This window comes from Podarcis bocagei (genome assembly GCF_964188305.1).
Source record: "Podarcis bocagei genome assembly, chromosome: 5".
Lineage (NCBI taxonomy): Eukaryota > Metazoa > Chordata > Lepidosauria > Squamata > Lacertidae > Podarcis > Podarcis bocagei.
In genome coordinates this window covers 78,838,625-78,863,373 of record NC_138129.1, presented here as the reverse complement: position 1 = coordinate 78,863,373, position 24,749 = coordinate 78,838,625, and the positions used below count along the sequence as shown (strand labels likewise).

Below are 24,749 nucleotides of genomic sequence, written 5' to 3'. Positions count from 1 at the left end.
CGAGCCCACCACCCTTACAGGGAGGGAAACTGTCACCACTAGTTGGAACTTTACCAGATAATGGTTCAACTATGACAAGGTTGCACACACACACACACACACATACCACCCAATCTTTGGTCCATCCCTTATATCACTTGGAGGTAAAAACAACTTCAAGGGTGTGCCCTGCATAATGTGCTGGACTGATGACCAGTTGACACAGCCCCATGGCTGTCACCAAGACCATGAAGTCCCAAGCTGGCCCAACTGCAGTCTCTGTGGATATTGATGTCACCCAAGTCTATTGTCCTTGGGTCCTCCAACGCCACACCAGAGACCATCACAGCCAACTCAGAGATGCTGCTGGGTAACAGGGTAATTAATAAATCAGAAGCACCCCCAGTCCATTTCTCTGACCCCAAACCAATGCAGACTCTCTAAGTCCATCCCAAGATAGGAAAAGAGATGGTGCTTCTATGGATAATAGCAACGCCACCACTTGACCCCCACAGTCAAGCCTGGTGCTGTACTGACTACCAACAAAGGCACAGCTAAGTCAGGTCAGGGCCAACCAGCTTACCCATCCCAGTTTTGGTTATGCACTATGGCTACACATGATCAGCATGAACTGGCCTGGCCTTCAACAACAGCACTACTAGATCAGAGAGTGGGGCAACTAAAATGGAGGACAGGGGCCAAACATCTAGCCTCTGCCCCAGATGGTAGTCTGTCAGTCCACTGCAGTTATGCCTTCCCCTGCCCACTGCCGCTGAAACTGGAAATTTCATCCAATAGATACTATTTATTAGTGTTTGAAAATTAATATTCTCTGTACCTGGGCTTGCAGATGGAGAGTCTACAGACCGTGATTCACTGCTTCCTCCTGCACTTTCAGAATCACTGCACATTCCTCCACTCTGATTACCAACTGACCAGGATCTGAATGGTGGGGGGCCACGCACAGCTGTAAGAAAAGAAAAAGAATGAACTCAAATGGTAAAATAAAATATTAAAGCCAACCTTGTACTATTAAATTACAAGCATTTCAACAATTTTCTACATTTGCTGCTTGGTTTGTGCTGGAAGCAGAACAAACTTATTCAGCTTCTGGTCATATTTTATTTGCCAAATTAAGTACTGTTAAAATAAAAAATCAGTGAAAAATAAAACAAAACAGAAAGCAAAACCCCAATAACCTAAAAAGTTTTAATTTAATTATGATCTTTTGTTTATTACAATAACCATCTGAGTACTGGCAATGGGTTACTGTAGTGACCTTTAAAGGAAGACTACTTTACCATGAAGATTTAGAAACCTACTAAAATATTACCAGAGACATCTGTGGTGCTTGATGATCTTTTTTCTCCAATCTTTTGAGATCGATGACAGCTTGGACTTGTGATGTCTTCTAGTAACTGAGCGGGAAAATCTCCTGAGCACTGGGATAAATTTCCTTGTGATGCATGGGCATTGTTTGATCGTTTACTGAAAACCCTGGGGAGAGGAAAACACATTTTTATTTTTGGAAATATCCACCCCCTAGCAGGCTCCAAGGCTCTTTGCCTGCCCCCATCTCCTGAATTGTTCCCACAGGACAGTAGATAGTAGATGGAGGGGACAGGTTAGTCCAACTAGAGAATGTCCTGAGTTGGATTTTGTGCTTTTTTGCCTTGTTTTGAAATGAAATGAGTGTATGTGTTTGAACAAAGAACAAGGGCATATAATATTTATTAGTTAGTTGTGGGACTCTCTGTGGTAGGATGAAATTTGTTTCATCCAGTATTTTATTTTCAAATGTAAGCTTTTGGTGCTTACAGCATTTATCCATCAGCAGAGTTGATTGATTCAATTTGCAATTGAGGTGTAAGGCATACCAATTCTGCACGGGACTTTTGTAATTAAGTTGTCAAATGCAACTTCCACTGCCTTCTTATATTTGCACCCTAATTTTAGATAATAAAAAAAAAAATCCACAACATCCAAATGCAGAAAGAGCTTATTAGTCATGTTCAGCAGCAGGAAGTCTATGCTTAATCAGCTTTTCTCCTCCCAGCACAACAGAAGCTGCCCATGTTTCCCTAAGTAATAGCCTTAACAACTTAGGTATCTATCATAATAGTAATTTATCACGAGAGAGCTCAAAACAAAAGACTAAAATAGGTGCTCTCTTTGGATGACTTAGTTGAAGTGCATGTGAAATTCCCTTTTATCTCTGGAAATGCTGGAGCATAGATTTAAGACAAATTAATGACAGGCAGGAAGTCTACAGACAAGTATCCCAAAACTAACTTTGAATTTCTTGGCTATTATAACCTCAAGCTTTACGTTAAGAACTTTTGAAAGAGTTACATTTTCTTATATTCAGATTTTTTGAAACGGAAAACATAAAATGAGTATTTAATCAAGTTCCAAACCTGACTTAATACTGATATTAAATGTTGCCAAAAAAAGTTTTTATAAATAAAACATTTCCAGGCTTTTTATGAATGTCTTGCAGAGGTTAAACAGTATAAGAGCCCACAGGCCTAACTTCAAATACTGCTTCCATCATTCTACCCCCTTATTTCCAATACTCAGACAGGGAACGTTGCTTATGTAATCTAAATGGCACCACCCATGCTCAAAAGAGGAGGTTATCAGCAGACTTCTGGAAACCCCAAGGTTTAATGTACAATATTTTTTAAGACAAAGTAGCCCTTAGGGGTGAACCACCAAAACATCTCAATGAGGACTGAGCATCTTCAACAGCCACAGAATGCTGACTTTCTGGTGGGAGGACGACGACTGGAAAATGGGGAGAGAGGATGTAACAGAATGCAGTATCCTGACCAGGAATTCTTCATGCTGCAGTGTGTTTTGTTGCAAGTCCCACTTGTCCCAAATTCTCATGCTCAGCAACAAGAATAGACATAGTGATAAGCATCAACTGTTGCCGCAAATGTTGCCTCTGCAAATGGCTGGACAACGAACTTAAGTGAGAGCCAAGAACTTGTGCAAGCTGAGGTACCTTCTCCATATCTTTCTTTTTTTGGCTAAATGGAAAAAAAATCCTCAGCAAAAAACAACAACAAATACTAAACTCTGCTCTACACTATGAAAAGTCACCTGTCTTTTAGGACCCATTTCCATTCATTTTTCAACAATGCCTGACTTATTAAAGTAACAAGTTCTTTCTCTCTTTTATTTTCTATCTACATTCCTCTAGCATTTTGTTCACATTTACTGCCAAGTAAGCGAAGATGGTATCTGAGCTCTCACCCTCCAACCTGGGAGCTCTGAGTTTCAAAGGAACCCGATTCAATGGGAACATCATCTTTTGGCAAATTCTTCACAAATTCTGAGAACTTCTGTCCTGGGTCATAAAGCTTGGCACTCTCACAGAGGGACTGACAGTTAACTGGTAGAGACACAACCTGGGCATGCTGCATCTGGAACAGGTTAACTGTTGCCTGGGTGGAACAAAAAGATATTTGAAATAGAGTTATTTCAAGAAACAAAGGTTTGAAATATTCCCCGCATCTCTTAAAACTTACAAAAATAGTTCACAAATGATTTTTTTTCCAGGTATTAAAAAAACAAACTAGCCTGTATGTCAGTAATCACAATTACAGCTTTCTGTCATAGTTTGCTCAACTTTTCTTAAACTCCTCCATTTCCCTTCTGTCAGTATACTTAGGTTTCAAGAAAGCCTGTGGATGCAAGATGTATTTATAGTTAAACCAACCTCTGTTTTGTAAGACTGATGGATAGAAGTCAGTGAAAGGGTGAATTTTGATTGCCTGTAGTGGTAATGGTTTGGATCCAAAGAAGCATGAGTGTAAACCTGCTTATACAACAGGTTGTTCCCTCCAAACCTTGCTTAAGCCCCCTAAATGCCTGAAAAAACCCTTCCTAAGGTTTGGGAGACCCTCTAGCATAACACAGGGAGCTGTAATGCGAAGAAGAACTGGTAGATCTCATGGAAGCCACTTTGCACAAGTGAAACTGCATTTCACTCATGAAAGAATTGGTTTAGATAGAAACCAATGTTTTTTGGAAACTTTACTTAATCAGCAAGACCAAAAAAGAAAGAAAACTATAGAATGTTGAAAAACTAAGTCTCTCGGTATTCAGAAATCTGAAGAGAGAACATAAACAAATTGCAGTGTTTGTAGTTGGTACACAGCAGTTTGACTAGAAGACTCAAGCTTCCATATTTAGAAATGTGATATGGACCAGCCTCTCATCCAAGATGCTGCTTTGGTTGCCCCCCATTTATTATAAAGTTAAGGATAAATATGCAAGGCATAGCTGCAGAACAAATTTAATGCTAAAATTTAATGCCCTTCCATTTCGGTATCATCCACATTTACAAAAAAGCTGTATCCTTCAATTCAACGTAAGCTGATGTAAGTCTTAACAGACAGAATGCATCATAGTACAGTTCATCCACTAAAGTTAAATAGCAAGTATGTATACAAAACAGATTTATCATCTAAGATTCTAGGCCTTTCTTCCCAAAGACAAATGGACAATTTATACTAATACACAACCTCGTGAACTCTTCTGCTTGTCTTCCTGATATCTGCCTTCCATGAATGGTTTGCTATAATTAAGCTGTGGAAACTTATGTTATCTAGATGGATATTCCAGTTTATGAAATAAATAACTTCATGGACAAACCATTCACAAACATCTTTTGCCACATGTTGTGTGAAGCTTGTCTAGTTTCATGAGATGCTTTGCAGCACTATTTAGCAATTCAGAGTGCTTGACATCATAGTACCAGGAAACCACTCAATACTGGACAGACTTCAAAAACGGGGTGCCAGGAACAATAGTATTCTATTTAATCTACTACAAGCTATTATCAATCAAGTCACAAAAGCTTTAAGTCAAAGGTAAGGCAGGCCAAAGCTGCAGCTGTATTTCCCCCCACTTGCCACTTTATGAGGTAAGGCTCTGAATGTTGGCTCACTGTTGTTTCAAGATAAAGGAACATGAAGAGATTCTCTACTTAGTACCAATGCACATAAAGAAAAACCAATGAATCTGGCATTTCTGATCTCTGACTCACAGTGGGGAAAGTGGAGAGCAGGGGGTGCACAAGACAAAGGGTTGCTGCAGCTCTTTCAGCACTGTGGAAAACCATCGTTCCCCATTACCTCTGAACTAGGCAAGTGGCTCTCTTTAGATAGTTCTCCAGACTACTTTTAAAAATTACTAATATACTGAATGAAACAATCATAGAGACACCATTAAGACAGTTCTGCAAACCACGGGTATGGAGGATGAGCAATGAGTCATGGACTTGCCTGTTTCCCCTCTCTGCATGGCTTTCCTATCAGTTTCCTGTTTGGCATTAACCATGGTTTTGTCAGGGCATCTGAACTGGCATGCTATAATTGCCAAGTCTTCCAAACCAGAATATGAAACCATGATTTGAAGTGGGTTTCCAATCTTGGGTTGGAGACCGAACACTAAGCACAGCGTTCTAATTCAAGCAGCCTGGCAAACTATGGTTTGTGCTAAAACAATAAATGTAGAAGAAGCATGGGTTGTTCATGATATACTATTACACCACAGCTTATAGGCTGACCCAAATAAAACCAATATGATTGCTTTAGTCAATATACCAGCAGTGTTGGCCATAATGCTTCAGAGATATATATCAAATCATTTTCACACATGATATTCCAACAATAATGATTTTCTTCTAGTCTAGAACACAAGGAACACATTCTTACAGCTTTAAGTGTGAGGTCACACTGATAAACAAGTTCCCGTAGCTGGGTTAAGACATCACTTTTGAAATTTTCTAGATCATTTCGTTTTTCTTCAACTTCAGCCATGCTGGCTTTGAAATGTTCATTGGCTTCTTCAGCCTACAACAAATTAAACATGTAAAGAATGAGTGATGGTGAAGAAACTTCCTATTAAAATACCTGAAGAAACCCTACCTTTAACCGTCCACAATAAAAGCACTTTATAATTTCATACGTACCAGCCAACATGTCCTATAAATCACATCTTTCCAAGAACTAGTGTAACACTGCATTTCATTGCTAACATATCTAAAGAAGTTTTCTTACCTTTAGGAGAGCCTCCTCTTCAAGTTTTCGTTTTTTCTCAAGTTTACTGACATCTTTAATAATACCCCCATTGGAGGTCAGATGCTCCTCTTCAGCACGAACAGTTGATGATTTTGCCTTTTCATATTCATCTTGCCGCTGAAGATATAATAGCTTTGCTTTTTTAACGGTGGATTCCAGTTCTTGCTGCTCATTCCAAAAGAAAGCATCTCAATATTAGCAGTTTCAATGTTGTAGAATAGAGAAATGTAACACATTATATTCTAACTCAAAGCTTGTTAATCATCATAATCCAGACATTGAGCTGTGGGAATGGGAGTATGGGTAAGCATAGGAACTGGTGGCCTTTATGCCATAAATGTGAAGAAAATTGTAACTAGTGGATTTTTCTTTCTTTTTTAAAATATGTAAAACCTTTTCAATGAATTACAGTAAGTAATATATGCTGAATGCCTATATTGTATGCTCTGCAGGCAAATTTGGAAGTTTAGAATTTCTATCTGAAACAAAGGGTGATGTCTCACATAGTATGAGTGAAGTCTTCTCATGCAATGGGGCTTCTCCTCCTGCACCTCCCTAAATCAGCTCCACAAGTTCCCCAAACCTACAAAGCAGATTTTGGGAACACAGGGGGATGTTGGGGGAAGAAGATTTCCATTGTGCAAGCAGATGGACATCCCCCACAACATATTATGTTCCAATATACCAACCATTTTCTTTTGTTCTCGTTGCCAAAGCTCCTTGATCTCCTTCCTTTGTTTATCCAGTTCGCTTTTCCTTCCAAGGAGTGGCTACATGAGAGAAATCCAATGACTGTGTAAGGAAATGTCAATGACTAAAATATATATGCCTGTGAGCTATGCATGTAAAAATGCTTTTAAATAGAATTGGTTTTACCTGAACAAATTTATTAGTTTGGAGAGCTGATGCCGTTTGTTGCCAGAGCTGACTGCTCTCTACATCATTTTGGAATGCATTTATGAATATTGATTGGAATGGCATGTAATCCTGTAAGCCAAAACATGTAAATTAGTAGAGTATTCTTCTAGGTCAAATTCTCCCACTGATTTAAGTGGAAAAAGTGCTTTAGACAGATCCGTGACAAAATTAAGTTGGTATATTACATCAATACCCTTATGTAAACCTTCATTCTATTAAGACAAAATGTTCAGTTAAAAAAACCTAGTTCCAGAGTTGCACTTGTAACAATGCATAAAGTATTGTAAAACAAAAGAAAAAAGTTTGCTTAATTTTTCTTACTTTCAAGTAGCAAAAAAATAAGCCAAAAGAATATTCATCAGAATTTAAATAGAAAAAACTACAAATAAAGGAAACAGCAAAGAAGAATTCAGTGGAACTTCCATGATCAATAGAAGTGTGTGTTATTAACAGTGCATTTTTATTAAGTGAACACTCACCTGAGGGCCAACAATAGCTTTAGTTGTTTCTGCCATTTTTGCCAGGCTTTTAGCACATTCCATTTCTGTAGGGAAGGAAGACCAGTTTCACGTAGTGAGTGAGAGCAGCAAGAACAAGCATAAACTTCTCTGTAGTCTTCATTTAACAGTACACAGACACTATTTTGCTACAAATATTTCAGTCACAGGAAACAGGCAACAGTTCCATTCATTTCAGTGAACAGCTACTAATTTAGAAATCACATTACTGACAGTCTGTAGCACAATCCTGACAACAGATTTAATTCCATCATGACAAAGCTCATTAGGTGCCAGAAAGAACCACTCACCCAAGTTAAGCTTTTTCTCTACCCATGCAACTATATCCTTCGTGTATTTTGACCATGCCTTAGCATAGGACAGAGCTGATTCAATTCCATTATCGTTCCTTAGGAGAACGCTATCAATCTCTTCAGCTCTAAGATGCCCTGAAAATAAAATGTCAAATGCAAAAAAGTGAATTTTCGACATGACCACACAGCAACAGCACAGCTTGTATCAGCCAACTGTGGAGACTAAAGCAGCTCTGATCTTGAGATTCTCTTTAAATGCTAGTTGACACTAAATTGAACTGACAGGGCTTTTAGAACAAATTAAAGGGTCACAGAATTAAATCTTAACAAATCATATGGCCAACATAAAACTTTCTTCTGTAATGAACTAAACAGGAAAAAAATGTATAAATAGGTGAAGTTCATGCTACAACTTCCAATAACACAGAGTTTTTGTGATTTCAATGGGACTAACTTCAGTTCTAAACTCACTTCTGTTAAATACCAATAGTTTCCCCCATAGTAAAAAAAGAAAAGAAAGGGTATTTTAAAATTTGATTATTTCTACATTATTTCTACATGTCTAAAAACATAACAGAGACCAAAAACACTGTATGTAATGCTTACCTGTCCCTTGTACGTCATCCTTTTCGTGCAGTGATCCCCCGGAATCCACAGAAAGATTTTCAAAAGACTAGCATTCAATGAAATGCAACCTGTTAGCATCAGCTAAGCAAACAGACGATTAAACACTCAACATATACTAACTATGTGGCGTTTTTCAATACTGACATAGCAAGAGAATGGAGTAGAATGCAATCCTGCCCAGTACGGTAACTCCATTCCCTTTTAAATCTACAATGGTTGAAAAAGGCAAGACAATTTAGGTACGGTAGTATAGAAAGCCTTTCAATGTGTCAAACATTTTCAAACAGCCTTTTAAAGCTTTGATGGAGCTGGTTACTTAACAAAATTAAGTTAACTATTCCCCCTGAAAAAAATGGCTAATTTATGAATGAACTTGATGCATCGTCAAAGCATGACACCAAGTGTGTTTTAAACTTTGCACAATATTCCTGAAAACATATTTTCAATTCAATAGCACAGTACCCTGTCCATGCAAAGTGGATGGAAAGGAAGCATTGTTGCCATTTTTCTCCATCAGAAAGGAAAATGCCCAAATGTCCATTATGGTGTAAAAGCGAACAGAACCTCCCCCACATCCAAAAATAAAAAATAAATAAAATTGGAAAGGAAAATACAAAATTGGACAAAAAAGGTTATAAACCGCCCATAGGTAACCTTACCAATATGCACTACCATTTAAAATTAGACTTTCTAGCTAGTCAACCTCATATGAATCTGGACAATGATGACAGGCAAAGTCTATTAGGCATAAGAAAAAGCTTTTAAAATGTTCAGAATATAGGCGGGCACTGGGAATGGTGTTAACAGTGTCATTGTCACAAATATTCAACACGTGTTTGTTGCACATGTACAAACACATTTTACAAAGCATCCCAAGAGCAATAAATATAGGTACAAGTAAAAGTATTCTATTTTCCCAGGAAAAAATGTACTACAATTTCTATGCTTGCACAACAGATGCCAATTTTGGCAAAATGGTATGTGGACTGGGTGCAACGAATGAAGCATGAACATGCATCAGTGGAAACAAAATCCGGTTTACATACAATGTGCCAATTGCTTGCAAGTTAAGCATATTAGAAATGCTTAACTTCAATTACACACCCCTTTCTGTCAATCAAGGAAGCTCTCAATGTGACAGAAGGTAAAAAGATTAGCTTCTCCTCTACCAAAACACTGGAAAACTGGCTGGCGACAGGTGACATTTTCAGAGAGCTGAAGGTGATATGATGGAAACATTGCTGCACACTGTATTTTTAGCCCAATCTCTTTGGGGTGCTTCAAAAAGAGCCAACATAAAATTTCAAAATTTGTTTGATGAAAGATTGCAGTGGGACAAAAAAAGATTGCAGTGGGACAAAAGAAATGAATGAGAGGCAATGCCTCCAATATTACCATCAACTCTTAAAAAAGTAGCCTACTAGGAACATGATAAAGGAAAAAGATGGCTGCCTCATAAGCACACAAGGGTAGCCATCAAGGGCGGACTTCAGTAATCTTTCGTAATATGGTGCCCTGTGCAAGGCCAAAAATTGGAACCCCCCAAATGGATCTTCTCAATTTTGCACTCTCTCGGCTCAGCACCCTATGTGGCAGAACTGCCTGCACCACCCTATTAATGCTAGTTTAGTAAGATTTTCTGCCAATGACAGAGACCACATTACTTATACCATTCCTCTAATGTTCCTTGGGACTTCCAGTTTTGTTTTGTCTCTCCCCCCCATCCCCATCAGCTGGCTTTCAAGCAATATCAATAGGACAATGCAATAAATGAGCAACATTTTAAATTAGGCCTAGTAAATTAGTTAACTCTGGTAACTAATGCAAGTGGTAAAACACAGGTGTGATATGCTTTAGCTACCTGGCCACCCAGCAGTTGGATAGCCATACTTTGTACCAGTCAAAGCTTCAGAACTATCGTTAAAGGCAGCCCCACATAGAGTGCATTATAATACTCTAGCCTGGGTGTCACTAGTGTGCATGGCTAACTAAAATAAGATCCATTCTCTCCAGACAGGGTCTCAGCTAGCGAGCCAAGCAAAGCTGGTAAAAAGCACTCCTGGCCACTGCTATCACCTGAGCACCCCCCGTTAGCATCATCCATGTTCACTACCAAACTGCCAGCTCTTCAGGGGGTACACAACCCCACTTAGGACTAGTTGCATATCTCTATCTGGAGGAATCTGTTTCCCCAACCACAATATCTTCATCTTACTTGGATTAAGCATTGACTTAATTTACCAAGCAGCTGAAGCACAAACAGGGCTTGAAAGTTACTTTTTCATCTAATACAATTTGACACCGCAATTAATTTGCAGCTTCCTACTTCAAGTCTGCTTGGCCCAAGCACCTTAACTACTTTTGTGTAAACACAGTAAAGAACCTCCAAAGAGAAGCTACTATAAATTAGGAACTGCTTATTAGTTCTTAGAAAACATCAGTTTTAGTTGTGCATTAGCGTATTTCTACAACAAAACCATTTTAAACTGATCCTGCTGGATAGTCAAAAAAATAATGCTCTCTTCTATAATATTACTAAAGGCAAAATGTATTTTAACAACTTAAAAAAAATATATTCACCCTACCTGACTTTGTCGAGATACGGGAAGACCCAATGTTGAGCTGTTATCCACATCTCCCATAAGGAAGTCTGAAACTCTGCCATGAGAACCAGAAGAAAATTCACTCATGCTTTGCCCTGCTATACAAGAACAAAATGTCTACCTAATACTCAGAACAGACAACCACATGGGAATGTTCAGTGTTTATTTAAGGCGTCCTCCGCCTGTAAAAGGTAAGTAAAAAATAGAAACAAAACCTAGATGTGGAACTATTTTACTACAAATTATTTTGAACACTGGTAGTTCAAGATTTGGTTCACTGAAATTAGAATCAACCAAACTGAGAAGGCAAGAGTATATTTTCCCAGCCATTGGGTAGACATGGAAAGCATTCAGCTGTCATGTTAAACTATGGCGTAGTGAGATATAAGCGAGCCTGGCTACCTCCCAGGCTCATATGCTTCCCCTCTCCTCTTGCTGGGCAGCTGGGAGGAGTCTGGAAGCATCTGCTTTATGACACTGTCTAGCGCCATCAGAACCCAGAACTGTGATTAACATTAACTATGGTTGAATAAACCAGGTTGAGAGGTCACAGTTTGAAATTGGTCTGCTTGAAAGTAATCCAAGTAAACCTCTTGTACAAGAGGAGGGCAGGAGTAGCACGCAAGTGTGTGGGGGAGACTATGCTCTTCAATATCTTGCATTAGCATGTTTCTACAACAACAACAAATTCATTTTAAATCATTGTTCAGTAAGATGTCTAAACACAACCATAGTTTCTTAATTTCCCCTTAAGGTACCTTTGCAATTACTGGAGCAAATAGGCAGAGCTACTGTGGGAAATGATTATGAAGAAGCAGTCACAAGAAAGGAATGGAGCAGAACACAATGAAATTAAGTTTCTCAGCTAGAGTACTTTACAAATACCCATTCTTTCTCATATTGTAAGAGCAGCATCTACGTAGTCCAAAACAGTATTGGCAGGGGGACAAGTAAAGTATAGACCAACAAACAGACAAAAGTGTCACAGAGTTCAGCAGAGTTCAAAGAAGGTGAGACTAAGGTGCTTCAGGAAACAAACCGAACAGTTAATTATTTTTTACTCACATGTTGCCAAATGTGAATGCCAGTGTGTCAATAGAAGAGAATATCTCACTTAGGACTTCTCGCTTGTTTTCTTCATTAACTTCCTTGAAGTTTACAGCTAAGGAAGAAAACAAAGAAGAGTACATTAATCAGATTGTACTTTCACAGGCCATGAAACTGCTTCCAAGTCAAACCACAGGGTATATATAACCTGTTGAAGTAATAATTATGGGGAACATAGAACATCTATAAATTTGACAGTAGCATCTAGGTACCCAAATATTCATTAAATGCAGTATACTGATATTATAAATTCTATCTCAGTATCTCTGAAGCCTGCTTTCTACAATTTTAAACTACATTTACCTACCATGAGACCCTCTTCAGGAATGCCGTGTTAAAATGACTATATGTGAAAACTGACAATGTAAAACAATGTTAAGTTTCTATGCTTACAAAAGCTGCTTAAGGACCTGAGAATTCTCTATATCTCATGACAAGAAGGGAAGTACAACAAGTTCCCTTAGCAAAAGACTTAGATGTGGTAACTGTTTTTCAGAGATAGGAAAACAAAATATAATCTACATAAAGGAATAATACCCCATAATAGATCAGACTAGTTAGGGCTACACTAGACAAGATTATGGAAATCTTTTTCTTTGCAGGAATTACAGAATAGGATGGGAAGAATGGCTCATTTGGATTGGTACTGCATCGCAGAGGGAGCAGGATCAATCCTTTCCCCTTGTGCTATTTATCCAATAGAAATCATACAACCTCTCTCCTAGGCATAAATGGATCTACTTCTATTCATCCTATTCCTCTATTCCTTCTATTCCTTCCTTCCTATGCACTTAATCAGTTCTTGCAGGTTTTTAATGCATTGAATGCATTTAAACTGTACAGTGCTGCCCCGCAAGACGAATGCCTCGCAAGACGAAAAACTCGCTAGACGAAAGGGTTTTTCGGTTTTGCGTTGCTTCGCTAGACGAATTTCCCAATTTCCCTATGGGCTTGCTTCGCAAGACGAAAACGTCTTGCGCTTTTTTTTTAAAGCCGCTTGAAGAGGCGCGGTTGCGACGGACCGTGCTTCGCAAGACGAAAAACATCGCAAGACGAAAAGACTCGCGGAATGAATTATTTTCGTCTTGCGAGGCACCACTGTATCATTTCCCCTGAACTATGTATTTTGTCTACATTATTTCCCTAAAATATATAGTTTTGCATGTTTTCAATTCACATACCCCTAAAATACACATTTTTGTACACATTTTCCCATAAAATATGCTTTTGTGCATATGTTTTGAAGCAAAACTGCATGGGAAAATTTGGAGAAGTGCATAATCTGACTGATAACCACATTCTGACCTACCAGAAAAGTCTGGGACTGGCAATTAAGGTGGCTCATTAAAAATGTGGACTAAATTCATTTTGTCCATCTGTAATTTCTCTTTCTCAAGCTGCTATTTGCTCTATTGCGGAAAATGTAGAGGCAGAGTCAGTGTTACTGATAGCAGGGTAAACAGCAGCTTTGGTGTGTTTAGTTTACATCCCAATCATTTGCTATTGACCAAAATTTTAAGGATACTAGAGATGCAGTCCCAGTCCCATCATCTCATCTAGCTTAGCCCTGAGATTCATTACTATTAAAATGTTGATACCTAGGCACTCCTCAAAACAGTTTCCATTTTTCACAGATAGCTGCTTGAAAACAGTTTCTTCAAACTTTCGAATCCTCTGAAGCAGGGGCGGGCTTGTGCCATCTGCTTTATTTGCAAAACAGTGGGGGCTGGGGGGTGAGCAGCATACCCTTAGAATTAAGGAACAGGGTTGCTCTAAGCACATGCTCTGCTCAGGAATTTGATTTCAATACCATAACAGAGTTCACAATCCTTTTACACAAGAGTTCGCTCCTGATTCCCCCCCCCCCACCAATATTTCTTCATCTCAGAAGCCTAATTTAGAAGGGAGAATGTTATTTTTATGCTAGTGCTAAATGGGAATTGGAATCCTTACTGATCTATCTCAAACCATTGAGTGATCTATCAGCAGATCTCCATGAACTTTCTCCCACTTCTGCTTTGCCGAACCTCTTACCGATCACAGTAAAATGAACCAATTGGAATCAAATCCTAATCTTCAGTTCAATTTTTAAAATGAAGTATAGAAGAAAAATCATTGGATGTATAATTAGAAGTTAGAAATAGTAAACTTATTAGAAAGAAATTTATTTGGAACAAGATCCTGTAGCTTACATCATGAATTGTGCAAAAAAACTAAAGTTTCCTGCCAGGTGTGTAAACACAAAAAGATAACAAATATACTAAGCCAGATATTCCATTAGACTTCCTCTGTGAAAGGAAGAGTTTTTCCAGTAAAATGATACAAATTAACTCTCTAGTAATTATACAATACTATGATAAGCTAATGAGCTACTTAGACTACATGGATTTTAACAGTTAGACAGACAGATATTCTAGGTGTGGTGGAAGAGGTTTCATCATACATTCTAAGTCCTGAAAACAATGCCTCGGCATTCATTGAATATGCGCCCAAATCACTTCCGCTAAAGTTTAGAATGTATGTTTGTATTCATCATAAGCATTTTAACAAATGAGTCTTGAACTAAGCAATCCTCTTTTGCACTGATCATTATTTTCAGTAAGAAAAATGTAAAACTTTCAAAATGCCAGGTATCATCAACTACTTTCAGTTTTGTTAAAATCACATGCTTCGCGTGTATAATATTCAAGCAATAAGCCTTCTCCTTTAGAAAAACGTATATATAACTGAACATTAAAATACTCCTAACACAAATATAAATCAAGATTTACATTTATATTAGGCCTTTGGAGAAAAATTCTGTCAGGAAATTAATTTCCAAACTTCAGACAAATGGTTAACTATGGAAATTAGAAGGCCAGGAAAGAAAGAAAGAAAATGCAAAGTATAATATACAATGCAAGTTATTTAACTATTTTTCTCTAAATATATGTTGCCAGAAGAAACGCACACACTTTCTTGTTCTGGAAGCAATTCTTCATTGCTCCATTTACGACACAAATCATTTTTGGAAGTCAGTAGCAGTGAATTCAGTAACTTAGTTCCATTATGTTTATTTAGGATTGCAGCCCTATTTTCATAATCCGAAATTCCAAACAAGACAAAGATTGCACATTTATGTTTTCTATAAAGAGGCAAACAGACAAATGTAAGATATAAAGTGCAAGATTCCTACCTTCTTCCTGAAACACTTCCCTCCAAAGATTCCTATAGCCTTCCTTTCGGCCATTACTGGCACACTGATATTACTTAACATCAGCTTTGAACAGAGTCTTTCCCCAGGACATCCTGGCTGCACACAATAGCACGGACAACAATGAGTAGTAGTACTGTTTCTATGTCTGGAAATGGCAACTATCTTTGCCTCTACATTTTCAAGTGAGCACACAACTTTACAGAAATGGGAAGGATTAATGTAAACATACGCCACCAACCACCATTTAAAGAAAACAAAACCACTATTCAAGGACTTATATAACAACCTGGCATATCAATCTAAAGGGATACTTGTCATCTACGTAATAAATTTTCTAACTGTATATTTTTCTAAATATTCACTGATTTAAATGTATGCGCTGTAGAATACTACCAGATTGCCCTTTTTTTCCCGGGCAAAGATTACTGCACTTTGCAATTGCTATTTAACAAGTGTTTGTTAGTAAAGCAAATTCACATTTCTTTAGCTGACATGTTTGAAGTTTCTTAAAAGCTTCAAAATTTTGGAATCCAAGATGTTAAAAGTCTTTACATTTCCCCTATTTACATATGACTGGGGTTGTTGTTTTTTAAAAAGTAACAGGATGTTCGAAGAAAAAACAGATACAAGTGGAGAGTAATGAAAGGGTGTGGCAGGGCAGTGGAATTGCTAATTTTGGAACAAACCACAAGCTTCATAACATGTCTCCAAGGCCTCGTACAAGACTTTTCACTTAAGTTTTGCCTTGTGATTTTAAGCTTTGGACCTCATGCCAGTCTCCTGAAAAATTTATCTCCTCATGGTATTGCAAAATAAATGCTCTCGGGAATTGCAATTTAGTTAACAATCACTATCGTAACTCTCCCAGGCCTCTCTGTTTTAACACAGAAACCACAACACTCACTTAGGTAACCAAATGAAAGTACAAACACACTTACAGGAGATGTATCAGTTTTTTATAGTTACATTATGCTTATTATTTTACGAGAACAATTTATAAATGCAAATGACATTTCAAAAGTGTTAATGCTGGGCCCCAAGAAAAGATAAATTTTATATGGATAATTTAAGTAGTAACAATAGGAGTTTTATCACACGTAGCTAACACAAAGGAAGTCTACCTTGCATGCTTGAAGGCAGACCCTGACTTCAGTGTGACTAATTTTAAAACTCCTTTAGGAATATAGATCCAGAATGTAGACTGTATCCTTCAACAAATCTGCTACAAATGAACAAAACTGGTTGATTATGTGTAACTTTGTGTTTTTATATTGTAAACAGTTCTATGATCCTCAGATGAAGGGTGGTATAAAAATTTAATAAATAACAACAACCGTTATGGCTCTTCATCTGTTCAGCTGAACAACAAAGGATGCTGCCTTATACTGAATCAGACCATTGGTCAACCTAACTAGGGTTGCCATTTTTTGAAGAGCAAAAAGGAGGAGACATTTGCTGACTTCTACTTTTAACTATGGATCTCTAAGACAACTCTCATTTTAAATACCCCTACTATATGTAGGCTATAGAAGCTGTGATATACTGCTAGTAGCAATGTTTTTAACTCTAAATAGCCCACCGGAGTAGAGAAGCAGGCACCGCAACTACAAATACCCATGTGACCATAATACTGGACTACAGCTGCCGCTCTTCATTGCCCCGGGGAAGAGGACACGGGCACACTGCAGAGTGCTCCCATTCCATTCATGAAAAACGGCAGAGTGGGAGCGTGACACGTGGGGCTTTTAAAATTGTTTTTATTTTTAAAAATCAGATTACTATAAACAAAAATAAAAAACAACCCCTCCAAAAACCTGGACATTTTGCCAAATTTTAAAAATCCGCCCAGACAGAAATTTTAATCCTGAAAAAGAGGACGCGTCCTGGAAAAAGAGGACATGCAGCCACCCTAACTAGCTCAATACTGTCCACACTGACTGGCAGCAGCTCTCTGTGGTTTCAAACAAGGGATGTCTCCAGACTTACCTGGAGATATCAGGGATTGAACATGGACCTTTTGACATGCAAAGCAGGTGCTCTACCAGCTGACCCTTCTATGGTTATCTTCCTAAACAGAGTAGCACCTGAACTTTCTAGAGCTAGGCAAACGTTTTGGCAGAAAGTCCACCCCCAACCCTCATAATAAAGGCTTAAAGATATGTAACTCCTGCCTTCCTACTCTGTTGCTCAGTACCTACACAACGAAACACAAGCTTGAGAGCTGGTCAAATGACATCTGCAGCAGGAAAGGAGGGCAGGTTATGTCACTGTACAGATGAACTGTTATTTTTAAATTCTCTGTGCAGGACTATTGCATATATTGAGGGACGTGGGTGGCGCTGTGGGTTCAACCACAGAGCCTAAGACTTGCCGATCAGAAGGTTGGCGGTTCGAATCCCCGCAATGGGGTGAGCTCCCGTTGCTCGGTCCCTGCTCCTGCCAACCTAGCAGTTTGAAAGCACCTCAAAGTGCAAGTAGATAAATAGGTACCACTCCGGTGGGAAGGTAAACGGTGTTTCCGTGCACCGCTCTGGTTCACTAGAAGCGGCTTAGTCATGCTAGCCACATGACCCAGAAGCTGTATGCCGGCTCCCTCGGCCAATAAAGCGAGATGAGTGCTGCAACCCCAGAGTCGGCCACGACTGGACCCAATGGTCAGGGGTCGCTTTACCTTTACCTATATATTTAAATTCCCCCCTAAGTTTGTATCCCTTCCCCCCCAAAAAAGTACTTTCTTGACTTCAAAATGTATGGAAATTCTACTTATGTTAAGTCAGTGGCAGATGATGTCATCTCTTCTCTCCCCCTTCTTCCTCTCCACCTGATACAGCTGGAGGAAGGGGAGATTGCTCTTACCAGTGGTCTTCAACTGAACTTAAAGAAAGCTCCCCCCTCCCTCAGTCTATCACTCCATTTCAACTTCCATTCCTATTTTTCTCCTCCTGTTGGGCTTCCTCCAATGACATGATTTTGGCACAGTGCTGTATGTGGGTCCAAAGACCACAGACTGACCACTGCTGATCTACACAAATCCTGTGTTGTTTCGTAGTTCTGATGGCATGATGGAGACCCAATACTGATGGAGCTCCCTGGATATTCTGAAGCAGGCATGCTATTTTGGCTGCAATGATAGTAGGTAGCCTTTAGACAAGGAGCTAAGAGCCAGTGGCCCATGGGGTAGATGCAGCCCATGAGGGCTCCCCATATGGCCCATAGCATTCCCTTGCTCCCAAGCAATTTGGCTTGAAAAAAGCCAACAGAACCCAACAACAGAACCTTTCCCAGCTGCAATCTTCATTTTAAAAAATCCCCCACTGACAACTGGATTTGAATAATGTGTTTAAAAAGTGAAATGTAATTGCTATGGGAGGGGAAGCAACATATTGCATGCATGCACATGGATGTGCATTGCAGGGGATTGGACAGGATGACGCTTGGGGTCCTTTTCAACTGTGATTCTATGTGCTCCATGTATATATGATGACATATGTACTCTGTCAACTCTGCCCTGTCTAGATAGGTTCTACCACTTTTGTTTTGACCCTTCCCACTGTTGGCATGTGCACCTAGCTCGAAGGTTAGCCATTAGAAAATGTGGCTTTGAAACTGTAAGGTTCCCTACTCTTAGTCTAGGGTTGGGTTGGGTCTCCAGCTGTTTTTGGACAACAATTCCTATCCTCCCTGACCACTGACCCTGCTAGCTAGGCATGTTCGGAGTTGTAGTCCAACAACAGCTGGAGATCCAAGTTTGGGAAACCCTGGTCTAGACCCAAGAAAAGGAAAGAGCTGTCTCAATTTCTCCAGGACCAGCTAAAGGGGAAAACAAAGCCTGAGTATCTTGCAGAGGCTAGGTTGATCATGCTTATTAAATGGCACTCTTGAGAATTGGCTGATGATCAGCAAAGCTCCTGAGAGTTGCTATTTGTTAATAATAGTAGTCTCACAGTTTCACAACAGTTTCACAACATAGTTGTTCTTACACTTGTGGTTTCTCTTTCCCGTCTTGAACCCAAAGTTATGCAACAACTGTTCCTCCAAATAAGCTGATAAACCCTGTACATCTAGCTTCAATCCTACACAACAATATACATACAAGTTACCAGCATATCACATATTTCAAATACAGGTGGCGACCATTCCGCACAGGCATTCTGTTCCCAGCTACTGTGTGCGTCAGCGGAGTGTTACCCACCCCATTACACCCTGCCCTGCCCCCATTCTGCCCTCTTCTGAGTACAAAATAACCCACGTGTTAGCTATCATGCGCCAACTGGACGCGTCTTCAATGGTCGCTACCTGTACAGACATAAATCTCACTGCCTTAAATGAAAACATGCAACACAAATAGACTAGTACTTTTAATTTATAGCAGTAAATGACCTTTTTCTTACTAGGCAATTTGAGTGTATTGGTCTGAGTAAAAACTTGGATAAGCTGAAACATTAAACAAAGATCCCTCCAGAATCGCTGTGAACAAGCTAAGTCCCGCAGTTCTGTTGTAGTACAGAGCTGTTTAAAACAGTGTTAATCTAACTTTGTAAGCCTACAAAGTTTGCAGTCTAGCATGCACCTGCTGTGTGCTAGCAAGAGAGGAATAGCTCTGTTCCTCATTTAGCAGTCCCCCACATGTCTGAGGGATTGGTTTGGGATTTTCCTCCTCTGGCAAATTATATGGTTGAGTGTCTCTGGAAGTAAATACAGGAGAAGTGCTAACAGCAACATCTGTATTACATCACAAGGCAACTTTACTTACTATATCAAGTTGCAAAAGTTCTCCTTTTCCTTACCTTTCACTTTTGCAATGACTGTTCCTGCAGCACTTAGAATATCAACTGAATTAAGACATTGGTGCTTGCTAATGATTGCCTTTAGCACACGCAGGAGTTCGCCCAAACGTTCATGAACAACATGATGCAGACAATCTTGTTTTTCTGAAAAGGAAAGAAAAAAATATTTAACTATAAAAATCTACATGAAGCACTGCAAATATGTTTTACCTCTGATATAATGAAAGTTTAGTCATGTGGACCAGATCTATTTTGCCTTCATAAACTAATTCCTGCTTAAAATGTATAAGAACAAGTGTTGCATTTCAAACAGAGTGTAAAGAATCATTTGGGGTACAATTCTACAGTTCTTTGGGAAGGCAGTGCAGGAGTCATTGGAGATATCAGATGTATTATTTAATAAAAACTTTTCTATCATTTTTAAAAATCCCAAAGCAGCATTCAACAGTAAAAGAATGCAACAAAGGGAAAAAAACATATGCATAAAACAATGGAAGACCATCATTACAGTACTATAGTCACTAAAAACTGGCATCAATGGTGAGGGAAAGCGTTGGGCGAAGAGGAAAAATAAGCAATGGACATAGATCATTGTTTGTGCCTGCCTTACTACAGAGAGAAGTTCATTCCACAGCACAGGTGCAACCACAGATAAAGGCCCATATCCATGTTGCCTCACAATGGAACTCTGCAGGTTGCAACACAACAGGGTCTCCTTCAGCCATAGTAGTGATATAATGGGTCTATGGGGTGGCGGCAGGGGGGAGAGATGCTCTTTCAGGTAATCTTATATTGCGTTATTTGGGGCCTTATATGTTAATAAAATAACCTTTAACCCAGCTTGCAGCTCTTTCAACACATGTGTTATACGTGCTGGGAAAGGCCCCTCACTCAGCAACCAAGCCACTTCATTCTGGGTCAGCTGCAACTTCCAAACCAGCCTTAAGGGTAGCCACACAAACTGGCACAGTCTTGAGGTTACTAATGTATTGGTTCTAGTTGGCTAAGCTAATCCTATCCAGAAACAGGCATCACTGGTTGAAGCTTGTGATGAGCAGTCCTCACCACTGAGGACACTTGGGCCTCCAGTGAAAGCAATGGAACCAGAAGCATGTACTTGTGGGTTTGGCACTATTCCAGCATAAAACTTTGCATTTTCCCTGGAAATGCTTTCTTTCCCCTCAAAACACAGGGCTTATGTTTCAAAGTTTCTCCTTCAAAAACAGTAATTTTGATAGTTGCAACCCACACCACTTACATACATCAAATGATTTTAAGACTGAACTGTGAAGTAGCCAGAGTTGGCTTCTGATGAAAAGCTGGCAAAAGAAATTAGCCAGTAAACAGTTACACAGATACAATGGTACTATTTAACAAATTAAAAATCAAACCTCAAGTATGAATGAATGGGTCAGGAAGAGAGAAAAAGAAAATGCAATTTCAGTTCTGATCAATCATGTTTGGGGTCATTTAAAGAGGTAGCAGTATTTTATTAATTGCTTAAGCTGTTAGCCAGAACGCCTCACTACACAAAGACACCAAAAAAGTAAATTCAAAGGTGTAACACTCTCTCTCTCTCTCTATATATATATATTTATATTCAAGAGAATATACTCAACAATAGGGTTCTTGTACAGCAGTTATGTAGAAGTAGGGATTTTGGAAGGCACAGATAGTCATGTTGCCCTACTAAAGGGGACTTAAAAAGCAGTACCAGCCAAAGTGCTATCATTAAAAAGAGCTTGAATGCTTTACTGAATTATGTTTAATTGTTTTATGGATTTCCTAACTTTAAATTGTTTTCAGCAGTTTCTGTACATCACACAGAGAACAAGTTACTCAGTGTCTGCTAAATGGAAAAAATAATGTTGAAAACTGCCTATTCAGATACAAGCTTTTGTAAACAGATGCTGGCAAGGTCCACCGGGCTAAGGCCCAAAAATGAGCTTCTTGAGCTCATTTTGCTCACCTCAAAGGGAAATGCAAGTATCAGAAGCTCAGTAATTCTCTGCAGTTCTGATTAAAACCAGAACAAGAACCCTGGCTAAACCCTGCTTTGGACAACTACTTCAACCCAACCCCTGCAAGTACCCTTTTGCCCTAAAGAGTATCCTGCTTATGTTTGGAGGAAGGGAGAATTCCCAGTCAAGCAGAGTTCCTCAAACCAGCCCCCTATAGAAATTGCAAGTTGGGAGGATGCGTTGCACTCAGGTCGTGGTTTTGAGCTTCCCATAGGCATCTAGTTTGTCCACTATGAGAAGAGGATATTGGACTAAATGGGCCATTGGTTTGATACTGCAGAATCTTATTATGTTCTTGAAACACCTATTGCAATGCCTTTCGGGCTGCTTTCAAAGGATGCCGCAGGTCAAACTGAGAGGGCAGGCAAAAACTGGCATACTGAATTTAGGTAAGATAGTGTTTCTCTATTGTTTGGCCTTTTGAGTTGTTTGGAAGGGATGCCCTTGGCAAACCTGTTTTGGGGGTACCCCATATCCAACAGGAGAACCTCTTTCCCCAAAGGTCAGCTCCATGGAGGGTAGACATTTGACCCAACTCCCAGTTTTCCTAAAGTTCAGCCACTCATAATTCCATAGTTGCTTTGCCTCCATTTCTCATTGGAAAGAGGCCTAGAACTAGTATCAAAGCATGAATCTCTGGATAATAAGCAACTATTGCAATCGTATATTGCAAAATAGTTGCAATAAGCAACTATTTTACTGTTAAAAGACAACTGAAGGCGGCCGTTGTTTAGGTAAGTTTTTAATGTTTGATGCTGTATTGTTTTTAATATTCAATGGCTGGGAAAACCCAGCCAGATGGGTGGGGTATTATTATTATTAAATTATTATTATTATTTTTATTACTATTATTATTTGTTTGCTCTGCTTTCACCTGTCATTTCACTCATCAAGAATTGTGATATTGTCCCACTGTCTTTGGTCAGTGGTAGGGCTTCTCCTAGGCCATGGGTCTCTGCAGGTGCCATGTCTTGACATGGGTTAAGAAATATAATTATGCATATTCAGGAACTTACTGTTTTAGAATCAGACTGTTTTATTGTTATTTGCTTATAATACTATGCATTGAAGAACAGTGTAAATTTATATGTAATAACTAGTACGGAAAAAACTAGACCTGCACTACAACCAACAACTTCAACCTGAATAAAACGAATTATGGGCATAGCTAAAACAAATGGGAATTTGAGGAAATATCTGCAATACAGAAATTCTAGTTTTGAATTCCAATTTTCTTTGCCACCATAACCCTTTCTTTTATTCACAAGTCTAGATTTAGCAAGGCAAAATGATGGCCTTCCTGAATGAAACTTCAACAGAAAAATCACAAGCAAAAAAGACAAAACTACTTTATTAGAGTAAGCCAGGGTGATGAAAATTCCAACTCTGAATAAATTTCTGCATATTCAGGTCCTAGAACAACAATTCAGCCTTCCAATGTTTGAAGCTGAAACATTACGATATAAAACATTTCCCATAAATACTGCCTTTATGGAAATATTATCATGGAGAAAACAATAAATGCTTTACCACACAAGTAGTGTACTAGAAAGGCTTTGAACTTTCAGTTAAAATATCATGAAATTTTAGTAAGGTTTTACACATCAGATAGCAAGAATCAAATGTCAGTCCGGCTTCCGTGCTGGTCATGGGACCGAGACGGCTCTGGTCGCCCTAACAGATGATCTCCGCAGGCAGCTGGATCGAGGCGGGTCAGGGCTGCTGATTCTTCTAGATCTGTCAGCAGCCTTTGACATGGTCGATCACGAACTCCTGGACCACCGCCTTGCCGACGTGGGGATCCAGGGCACAGTCCTTCAATGGCTGCGCTCGTTTCTCTCTGGTCGGGGACAGAGGGTGGCGCTTGGGGGGGAATTGTCATCACGCCACTCCTTGGTGTGTGGAGTGCCTCAGGGTGCAATTCTCTCCCCGATGCTTTTTAACATCTTTATGCGCCCCCTCGCCCAGCTTGTCCGGAGTTTTGGGCTGGGTTGCCATCAGTATGCTGATGACACCCAACTCTATCTGTTGATGGATGGCCATCCTGACTCGGCCCCAGACACACTGACCAGATGTCTGGAAGCTGTGGCTGGATGGTTACGTGGGAGCCGGTTGAAGTTAAATCCTTCGAAGACAGAGGTCCTCTGGCTGGGGCGGGACGATATGGGATCGAGGGGGCAACTCCCATCTCTTGCGGGGGTGCAATTAGTGCCAGCACCGTCCGTTAAGAGTTTGGGTGTAATCTTCGATACCTCCCTCTCTATGGAGTCGCAGATTACAGCTATAACAAAGGCGGCATTTTTTCATCTCCGCCAAGCTAAGCAGTTGGCCCCTTATCTCTCTCGTCCTGACCTAGCCACTGTGATCCATGCGACGGTCACCTCCAGACTGGATTATTGTAACTCGCTCTACGTGGGGCTGCCCTTGAGACTGACCCAGAAACTCCAGCGGGTGCAGAATGCCGCGGCGAGACTCCTTATGGGGTCTCCGCTGCGAGAGCACATTCATCCGGTATTATACCAGCTGCACTGGCTCCCGGTGGAGTACAGGATCAGGTTTAAGGTGCTGGTTTTAACCTTTAAAGCCCTATACGGCCTAGGACCCT

General features: G+C 39.6%; 1 protein-coding gene across 4 annotated transcripts in view; it reads right to left on the bottom strand.

Annotated features, from left to right (window-relative positions):
• The window catches only part of ARHGAP29 (Rho GTPase activating protein 29), a 115,195-nt gene that overhangs the window by 10,734 nt on the left and 79,712 nt on the right, over positions 1–24,749 (bottom strand). For 3 of the 4 annotated variants that reach the window (XM_081193953.1, XM_081193954.1, XM_081193952.1), the window contains exons 3-15: positions 20,124–20,267; positions 12,099–12,195; positions 11,016–11,088; positions 8,410–8,476; positions 7,801–7,938; positions 7,472–7,536; positions 6,951–7,061; positions 6,764–6,844; positions 6,054–6,239; positions 5,709–5,846; positions 3,241–3,431; positions 1,313–1,476; positions 818–946 (exon numbers count right to left, since the gene is read on the bottom strand). In XM_081193953.1, coding sequence (XP_081050079.1) covers positions 818–946; positions 1,313–1,476; positions 3,241–3,431; positions 5,709–5,846; positions 6,054–6,239; positions 6,764–6,844; positions 6,951–7,061; positions 7,472–7,536; positions 7,801–7,938; positions 8,410–8,476; positions 11,016–11,088; positions 12,099–12,195; positions 20,124–20,267 — 1,584 coding nt within the window. Of the gene's footprint in view, positions 1–817; positions 947–1,312; positions 1,477–3,240; positions 3,432–5,708; positions 5,847–6,053; positions 6,240–6,763; positions 6,845–6,950; positions 7,062–7,471; positions 7,537–7,800; positions 7,939–8,409; positions 8,477–11,015; positions 11,089–12,098; positions 12,196–15,315; positions 15,561–20,123; positions 20,268–24,749 lie in introns of those variants that run through there. The other variant, XM_081193955.1, reaches the window with a different exon arrangement.